The sequence below is a fragment of the Mycena indigotica genome (genome assembly GCF_014461135.1).
Source record: "Mycena indigotica strain 171206Taipei chromosome Unknown Mind.scaff0008, whole genome shotgun sequence".
NCBI lineage: Eukaryota > Fungi > Basidiomycota > Agaricomycetes > Agaricales > Mycenaceae > Mycena > Mycena indigotica.
Window position 1 is genome coordinate 614,512 of NW_023503007.1, and position 9,644 is coordinate 624,155.

Consider the following 9,644-nt stretch of genomic DNA (forward strand, 5'->3'; position numbering starts at 1 on the left):
TTAGACTGCCCCTTCATAGCAATAGTATTTTCTATCTCAACTACTAGGTCTCTACTATCCAGAAGGAAATTACTATATTTGGTAGTGTTGATTGTGTGACTGATGTGATATAATGTCACACATGGCTGTTTACAAACACCTCCTGCCTCCAGGAATTAAAAACTAACACTGTTTTTAAAAACATGTTTCTAACTGGTTTGTAAACCAGATCAACTTACAGCACCCTATTCTAGTAACTTCTACAAACATTCACCAGACTTACTCCGCATCGGCGACGGCTTGTTTGAGACCGATGAACGGCCCGGCGCATTGAACGTGTCCTCGGGAATCTCCCTAGGGCTATAAATGTGTAACTATCCCCGTTACACACATATTTACAGCCTTGCGTGGTGACGAATAAGCGGCACTCGCGGCAAATGTCCACCAAAGCAGCGCCCCAGACACTCTCCCCGCCATTCGCAGCACGTGGACTGCGCCCTACACCCGACCTAGAGCTTGACGCTACGCCCCACTGGCACGATGAAGTCGGCCGATAAATAGCCGCCCATCGCGTTGGAGAATGACACGTTAGTGAAGGTACTGAGTAGTGTGGTGTTCGTGGAACATTCAAGAAGGGAGATTCTTTCTAGCATCATCACAAGAACCAACGGATATCGCTCTGTCCACCCGACGCCCGAGGTATGTACTAGTACGTGAAGGGCCTTTTCGGCAGTAGACTAAATTGGCAACGAGGATGGCGGGCATCGTCAGCCGCGACTCCGGGAACCACACAACCGCCGTCCCGGCACTCCAAATCACCGCCAGCAAACGCTGGCTCCGACCCAGGGCCTTCTTCCACATCCACCCTATCCCCCACGACGAAGTCCCGTCGGTAATGAATTGGCGTCCACCGGGGGCCGTCCACGCGTATCAGGTCCGAAAGAAGTGAGCGTGTCATATAAGCGCGGTAGCAGATGGTGGTATGGGCGAGAAAGGCCCAAGGTAAGCGGGCGACGAGCTGCTTTGTCGCTTTCGAGGTCGTGACACGAGGAGGGAAAGTCGAGTACGGCGTTCGCGAAGAGTAACGCGCATTTTCCCGAAATGCTCGTGGATGAGGGTTGTGCCGGAGCGTGATTCGAGCAACGACGGGTAGATGGGCAGTTGCCAGAGGTATTGGGGGCACATGTAGCCCTGTTGTCGCCGTTAGTCGCGACGACGATGGCGAGCATCACGATCCGGGACTCCGAAGCCAGCCCTCCGAGGCACCACCCGCGCACGTCCAATTCGGCCCAGGGCCCACTTCCAAATCCACCATGTCCCCCATGACGAAGTCGAGACGCAAACGAAATGGCGTCCGGCGGGAGCCTTGCACCAATCGTATCGGGTCCAAAGGAATTAAGCGTGTCATATCGGCAGCGTATCCGATGGAAGTACGGTCGATAGAGGCCCAAGGCCAGAGGGCGAAGAGCTGTATATCGCCTTCGAGAAGAGTGACGTCGTCACACGTGACAGGTGGCTGTGTCGAAATTTTCGAGGAAGAAAAGTCGTTCGTATGGCGCGTTGGTGGAGAGTGCCGCAGTGGGCGGTGGATTGGGAAGTGTGGATGAGTTTATAATAGGCGGAGGTGTACATGCTGGGCGGCTAGTCGAAGGCAATGGTGCTCGTTTTCACGTTTATCGAGAAGCGGACGACGAGAAGGTCGCTTGGGAGTTTCTGGCGACAAAGACCTAGATGCCGAGATTTACTATGAGGAGTGGGCTAGAACGACAAACACACACCGTTATACGCTGCATGCGCTTGTTTTTTTCTTTCTTTTTCTCTTCTTCTTGGAGGCTCCGTGTGTGAACGAGAGCACGGCCGCGGGTCAAGTCGCGCTTGTTGGCGAGGATATGCGGAAGTAGCTGCAGCTGAATTCTAAGCGTGACTTGCACCAGAAGGAAAGCCAGATTTGTCAGACCGACTCGAAAAGAGGCTTGCTTGAACGCACGCAGCTTGCCCTCCGTCGCGCTGCTCGTTGAAAGAACCCAAAACCTTGCAAATCAAATAATTTCGAGAGCTCGCGGGCTGGAGGCGATAGATTTGTGGGGAGTCGAGAGGGAGCAACGCGGATGGCGAAAGAACAAGGGTTATGTCCTTGGTTTTCTTCGAAGGAGTGGGGGACGGATGGGTTTGGGCATGCCCAGCTGAGAATTGACGATGTCGAGTAACGAGCTTGACCCGCTAAGACCGTCGCGTTGGCTCGAGATGGAGTCGCATGCGCATGGTACCCAGGCTCGCTCGATGGGGCCCAGCCACAAGAGCTCGAATCTTGAGGTGCGGGGGCACGTCCGTGGCAGTTGTGTGCCTCCAACGACGGTAAAGTGCCGGAGCAAGGGGAGTTCCTACTGCGATCGGGGTTGTGGGCATGACAGTCGGGGGGAGACAAGACATACCCCGCCGAACGATGGATGCCTTGGGGTTTCCACGGTGAAAGGCGGGCCCGCGGGTGTGCTGAGCACATCTAAGAGCTACGGGGAAAGAGTGAGACAGACGTAACGCGGGAAGAGCATAAAAAACGCACCCGTCGTCCCTCTCTTTTACCAGCCCACCCGACATCCTGCTTTTTGAATAGAGCTCCACCTGAACGTCTGCCTCCCAGCGCTGCACAAGAAGAAGAGCCCTCTGAGCCGGTTACTCCGGATCCGCTGCCCGCTTTCCTGCTTGCGGGGTCAATGACGCCGCCGATGACGTGGCACGCAGTGATGCCGTCTAAGGCGATTTGGTCGTCTGTTGCAAAGGTGGTTTGGGCGGGACGATGTGTAGCAGCTGAGCGCGGTGGAAGGACATGACGGGAGAAGAAAGTGGGGTTGATGCTGGTGCACGTGCTTACACCGGCTTGATTCCTGCCACCACTTCGGTCGACGACGCTTACTTTTGTTGTTCGAGCTCCATCGTGCGCTTGCCTGACGATCTCCACGGAACCGAAGCAAACGGGCTACGCAGTGTATTCAATGACCTCCCTTCTTTCGCAACTAGTCTCACTGTCGCAGGCTGGATCATGCTGGCAGCCCTTGTAATATGTCTGACAGCGCAGAAGACTACAGAAGGGAGAGGCCAAGCGAGAGATGTGCTGCCTCCCTCTGCTGACGCTGGACGCGCAATCACGGAACTTGGCTGGTGCCGCACGGACCTCGTAATCTCGACCAAGATATTCTGGCGCCACGAGCCCGTTGCGCCCGAAGGCCACGGAGCTATCGTGCAAGCAGTGCGCCGCCTTTCTGTCCTTCCTTCATCTCCGACTAGCAACAGCGTGATTGAGGGCACGAAGGCGTGTCTGCGGCCGCTACAGCTCAACTACGTTGAAGTCATCTTCGCGCTGCGCATGTGATACTAGTAGTACGACCGGTGTGTTTTTGTGCTTCTACCTAAGGAAAACTACGGAAAACTACTGACGGAGGCTAGTTCTGAAGCTTCCGATGGAGGAGAGTTCGTTATCGACCACGGCTGGGTGCGTCGTCCTAGTAAACAGTCAGTGTTTCATACCCACTCTAACTTGAATTGTGATGAAAACTTCCTAGAGCGGCCATGCTTTGTTTGAGCCATGTGGAGTTTCAACTATGGCCAGAGGAAGACACCTGAAGAGCTAGACCAACGCATCTCAGGCTGATGTCTCAGTATCATGAGTTGGTGCGTCGCAGCGTCAACTCGGTAATTCATCTTGATCAGCTAATATTGATCTCCAAATCAGCATTGCTGGTGAAAAACTGGTTTCATGCATGCATATGACATTGGTGAAGGTGCATCACACATTCAGCTGGCATATAACTCCTATCCTACATACATATGGCCATGCTGGGACTCGCTAGACTCCGACCTGCGGCTTGATAGAGGGCACAACTTGAAAAGGAGGTATGTGGTTCACTGGTTCCATCTTCGTCCTGCTTGTGGCTGACGCGGTATCTTTTGCGGTCGGGCTGCGCCACGGCTGTGATTTCCCCTCGTTGTCGAAGCTTTGGTGTGGCCTGACGGATTCCACGGAACCGAAGCAAACGGGCCACTGGCATGCAGTCTTGAAGATATGCCGTATTCAACATGTCTACGCACCATTCCGCTAAGTATATAGGGTGTTGCACAGTGCGCACTACCCTCATATCTTTACCCACCTCTCGTCTACCTTACGGCCAGCTGCCCACTGAGTGGTTATGCGCGCCGGGGTACCACCGCACAGCAGACACCCCGACTCGTCGCAGAGTACTATTTTTCAAGTTGTCGTCACCACGCCAGACAGTACTCGCTCCGCGGCGACCTCGTCGCACGATCTCAGCAACGTAGGAGGTCAAATCGTCACAGGGTCCGACTCAATCACTGGCACTTTGACTCAGGCTGGTATGTTCATCACTTCTGTGGGTACATTCATCAATGGCGAACACGATCAGCGTCACCGGCCGCATCATTTGCTCAGCAGTCGAAGCCCGGGCCGACACTTCCTCCGACCATATTCCCGGTGGCAGGCTCTGGATTCATGCCCACCGCCCGTGCAACGAGCCATTTGAAAACCGCTTTAACTTCATCATCACTGGACTCGGCGGACACCAGGGGGTGGCATCGTTTTACGTTCCATTTCAAGTTCACATTCTTACCTTAACACAGTCAACTTCGATTCGGTTTCTTGGACCCTACCCTGGGCGGCGGCGCCGGCTGCTGCTACGCATGGTACTCTGGGTTCGTTTTTCCCTCTCCGCACTCCATTGAAGTTCATTCGTTCACGTTTATATGGGCCACCATAAATTGGCGATTCACCGCATCTGGCGCTTCTTTTGGCGCTGCATCACCGCATAATCCCCGCACTTGGCGCTGCATTACGACATCTTGGCGCACCCATCAGATTGATGTCACCACTCTTGACTTCAATCCACCATCTATCCCGGCGGCCGCGTCATGCTCGTGTCTTCTGTGTGCAGCCCCCCCGCCAGCAACATTGCATTCACCAGAGTGCATCAGGCATAGGACTACGGCCTCTCGCTATACGCTTGCGTCGGGCCTCAGCCGCAGCCTTGTGTTCTTTTGTCAGCGACTGGATTGAATGAAGTGCAGTTGCGTACTCGGACACACCGCCGCTTTCCGTGGGGTTCGAATTACGCCCACCTCTGTGCTTTTCTGGCTGCTGTCCTACTGCTCCTGCACCATCGACTTCTCTGCGTTGACGACTGCTGCACTGCTCGTCGGCCCCACTCTTGGCAAGTCGATAGTATATCTCCGGGCTTGGCAGCCATAGACTGCAAACGTCTAGGCGTGACCTTACGGTCAACGTGAGCCGTCGCGCTCGGAGCACTGTTTCAATGCCGTCTGTCGGGCGACACCGCTGGCGCTCCGTGAGGGATATCAATTGCTAGCAATGCATTTCCAATATGGATGAAGAGCTGTCGACATTTCTGCGCGCAGCACATGTAACACCAGAGCTACTCTGAACGTCGCTTCGAGCGCGTTTGGGAACGATCTCCGTCACGGGCAGGGTCGTCTGGGCGCCGGGGATCTGGCCGGCGATGTACACGGTGCTCTCTCCACCGATCTCGAGGGTGCAGCTGCCCCCGTTGGCGCGGACCGACCTCTCCAGCGTGTAGGAGGTACTACGCGGTGAGCTTCATGCCGCTCGTTGTCTTGTTGTTCACTAGTAAGACAGCGCCGAGCGCCTCTCACGATCTGGATGTCATTCCAGCCATACCTAGCAAGACTGTCCACTGCCAGCCCGTACTTTCCAATGCATATTTGAGCTTCATGCCTGTCACAAGCCGGCCGGATGCGGCGTACACGCGTCGTGCGGGAACGAAAACGTCGCACTCAGGAACCTGTCCGGCACTTCGTTGCGCGAGGGTGTGCCCGTTCAGGACGAGCCCTCCGAAGATGTTGATTGCGACGGCCACTTCCCTTGATGATTGCAGACAGGTTTATCATTGGCGAAAACTGCCGTGGACATTGTCGGCAACAGCAGCGGTATACCCAGCGTGGTTGGCGTCGATCGGCGACGGCGGTGACTACTAGTAGGGTGGGGCGGTGGATCCGGGACCCGCGCCGCAGCCAGTCGCTGCGTCGCAGCCACATGCGGCGTCGCTCGTGGACCCCGCGCGCCACTCGCCCGCGATGAGTCAGCTCATCGACATCCGACTTAAGCCACCCCGGGCCCTTGTCGGTGCATCGCCATCTTCTCTGCCCCTCTCTGTGACTTGTCTTCTGGCAGAATACCTCATCAACACCGTCGACTTCGCGATTGTGATGGGCTGCAGCCACTCACGCTACCGCCTCATCCCGCGAACCACCCCCTTCTAATGGTATCTAATAATTCCTGTCGCCAAATTTCAAGTTGAAGCTTCCAGCCCCTGGGTAGCGCTAGGCCACAGCTTGGTTGGAGAATTTGTTTGTGTAGCCACTGAAAATTTCCATGATATATCTCCTGTCCTCTCGTTTTCTGACCTCTTTCAAGTTGGCTGTCCGATGCCAGTGAATGAACATCACTTATAAGTATAGCCATATGTTGGCGCTGCACCACGTAAGGTTGGCACAGCAAGATGTGATACCGGCGCTGCAGTCACGTCAGGCTGGCGCTGCAGTCCTGTCGCACTGGCGCTGCTGTGACGCTGCATTGGCGCTTCACGTCACAGACTTGACGCTGCATGTGTCACACATCTGGCGCTGCAGGTGACACAGACTTGACGCTGCATGTGTCACACATCTGGCGCTGCAGGTGACATGTAAGTCACACTTTGGCGCTGCAGCGTTACAATGCACCAAGTGCAAAATTTATGACAAAGAGGAAATGTGTATAGATGGATAGTATGAGACCAGGTTGGTTGTTTGTGCACAGGCTTCAGCCTAAATTGTGTCTAGTAAGACCTACACTTCAATTCTAAGTCAACGAAGGAACAGGGACTTCGTTAAGTTCTGCCATTATTACAACGTATATCGGGATGCAAACCACATGTAGCTATGCTAGCTAGGCATCTTTATATATCTGAGCCACTAATTCAGTGGTAAAGAAAGAGATTGGCTTATTTGTGTCCATCTATTTCTCATCAGTCCCAGTTGATGTGCGCAATTTCAGAGTGTCACCTCATGTCACAGTTTTGGCGCTTCACACGTCACGAAGTGGCGCTCCAAGCGTGACAGATTGGCGCTTCTAGCGGTGAAGCGCCAATTTCTGGTGGCCCCGTTTATATTAGTTTTCAGTGGAGACGATGCGCCTTGCCGCGGCGAGCATTGCCACGGGGAGCCAACCCGGCTACAGTCTTGGGCCGTTACCGGTCCCCTGTTCTTCATTGGCGGCATCGCGGCTGGGTTCGTGATCCTGAGCGCGCTGTGCTACTACCTGTCGATCCTGCGCCGACGGACCCGTGAGATGTCGCGCCTCCTCCCCACGGCGTATGACCACCAGGCCGGGCCCTCGATCCAAAGCGTGACGGACGGTCTATACACTAGTGCCCTTGCCAGCCCCTTGCCGACTCGGAAGCGCCGCACATGGCCCGCCAGCGAGCTTGCCGGCGAGCACCGGTCCCGCGTAAGCAAAGTAAATGCAAAAGTCGCTGCGGAATCGAGTCGGGGCACTGTGCCGCAGCGGCATCCGACCCTGCAACTTCCTCCCTCGACGGCACCACAGCCAACACCGGCCCGGAACTCTCGGCGCTGGAGCCGCTGGTCGTCGGAGTCGTTGCCGCCGTATACCTTGGTTTGATCTCGCGAGGAAGTCTCAAGGTATTGAATGTACTCATGTATATGAGGAAGTATGATCTTTTGCGTCTGGCAATCGTTGTGCCCAAGTTGTGCCAGCCCGGTATGCTGACTACACCTGCGCGCAACTGATGCCAGATCCGGGCAGTTTTGGGAGATGCGAGACTCCAAATCGACGGCCATTTCATGTCCCGATACTAGTGGTAGTCTACGACACATTTTTTCGGCTAAATTTAGAATGGTTGCTAATGATCATAAGCCGTACTGCACTTGGGCTTCCACTTATCGACGCTCCGCAAGCATTTTATCCACGCGCTCCCAGAACCCAGCACTAGTCCCGCTGCCTGTCCACTCGTCCTGCCACTTCGGCCAGCCCATCTCCCGGTGGAACAAGAGGCACGCAGGGTGCGCCATGAGGCGTTCGTCCAGCGGCACCGTCGCAAGGCGCTGATAAGACAAGACGAATACCTTCAACGGCCGGTGCGGATCTGAGAGCGCGTTCAACAAGAGGTCGAGTGTCAAAGTGTCCCTCTGCAGAATGTCGTGGTACCGGTCGCTTGTGTCGATTGCAAGATGCGTCAATGGGGGAAGCGCCAGCAGCGGCGCCCAGACTTGCTGCCAGCGGTGGTAGAACGACAGGTGGAGGTGTGTGATGCGCGTGAGCGCGGAGAGGTCGGGAGATGCAGTCATCATGTAGAGCGAGAGCGGGTTCGTGACAAGCCGCCGGAGATTGGTCAGCGTTCTAAGTACGTCTGCCGTGCCAAATAGTAGACCACGCGGTAGAATGACGACGTCCTGGAGGTGGGGGCAGGAGTTCAGAATAGCGTTGGTCTCAGACAAAGAGAGCTCTCCGTCGAGACGCAGACGCCCGGTCGACTGCGCGATGAATGCCTGCCGGCGGGGGTCTTCGATGAGGGCCATGAAGGTAGACGGTGACAAGACTGGGAATGGTGTATCACGCATAGAGATGACCCTGTAGAGCAGCGGTTCCACACTGGTGGACACTGCTGGTCAGCGAGCGAAACGGACCAAAGAAGCATGCCAGACGCACCACTCTTTTACCCACCACGCTACGCGCATCAAGACTGGGATGCCCCGCGGCCGCTGCAGCGCTGCCTCGCGGAAGATTTGCAGCTCGATCTCGCGGGGAAAGGGCGGGTCGGCCATGAGAGTGAGAAGCAAAGCTGCAAGTGATGACTCAGCTGGCGACGACACGAGGCTGGTGTGTACTCGGGAGAGCACCGCGCTTGAGGCAGGGTAGCGAATCGTGGGTGGCGAAAGACAAGGGTGTGAACGGAAGACGATATATTGGACTGGTACAACGAGAGAAGGGTTTAGAGTGAGTACATGCAGGTCTGGATATAATAGGAGTCATACCTGGTACAACGAGAGAAGGGTTGAGAGCCCCTCTCGTTGACCAGGTTCCAGTTACGGTGAGATCAAGGCATAGATAAGATATGATTAAGAACTTGTCGGGAGAGCCGCGTCACTCTCCGACACCCCCCCCTTGACGCGGGTCCAGCTTTAGCATCTTTACCCAGCGTGCGTGTATCGTGCGGTGTAAAGGTTTTGTGAAAAGATCAGCAACATTGTTGTTGCCCGCCACATGCATAACATCAACGAGGCGGTTCAGCACGCAGTCGCGGATGAAATGTTCGCGAATAGAGATGTGTTTCATTTTCGAGTGTGAGTGTGGGTCGTGCGTGCAAGCGACTGTTCCTTGATTGTCGCAAAAGATAGACGTGGGTTGTTGTTGTGGAAAACCGAGTTCGTTCATGATGTTTCGGAACCATAGGACATCTTTCGCACAATGTGTTGTTGCGAGGTATTCGGCCTCGCAAGACGATAAAGCCACTACGGCCTGTTGCTTCGAGCTCCATGACACTGGGGAATCGTTTACGAGGATGACGAAACCTGAGATTGATTTTCTATCGTTCCCCATTCCCCAATCTGAATCGCTCAGTGCT

The 9,644-nt window shown here is 55.1% G+C and overlaps 1 protein-coding gene across 1 annotated transcript; it reads right to left on the minus strand.

Moving 5' to 3' along the window:
- Positions 1-2,360: 2,360 nt before the first annotated feature.
- On the minus strand, positions 2,361-2,910 carry MIND_00911400 (uncharacterized protein; the record flags this gene model as incomplete). The annotated part of the gene is made up of 3 exons (XM_037365751.1): positions 2,361-2,486; positions 2,540-2,843; positions 2,891-2,910. The coding sequence occupies 3 exons, from the start codon at positions 2,908-2,910 to the stop codon at positions 2,361-2,363; spliced, it is 450 nt and encodes a 149-aa protein (XP_037217163.1).
- Positions 2,911-9,644: the final 6,734 nt, after the last annotated feature.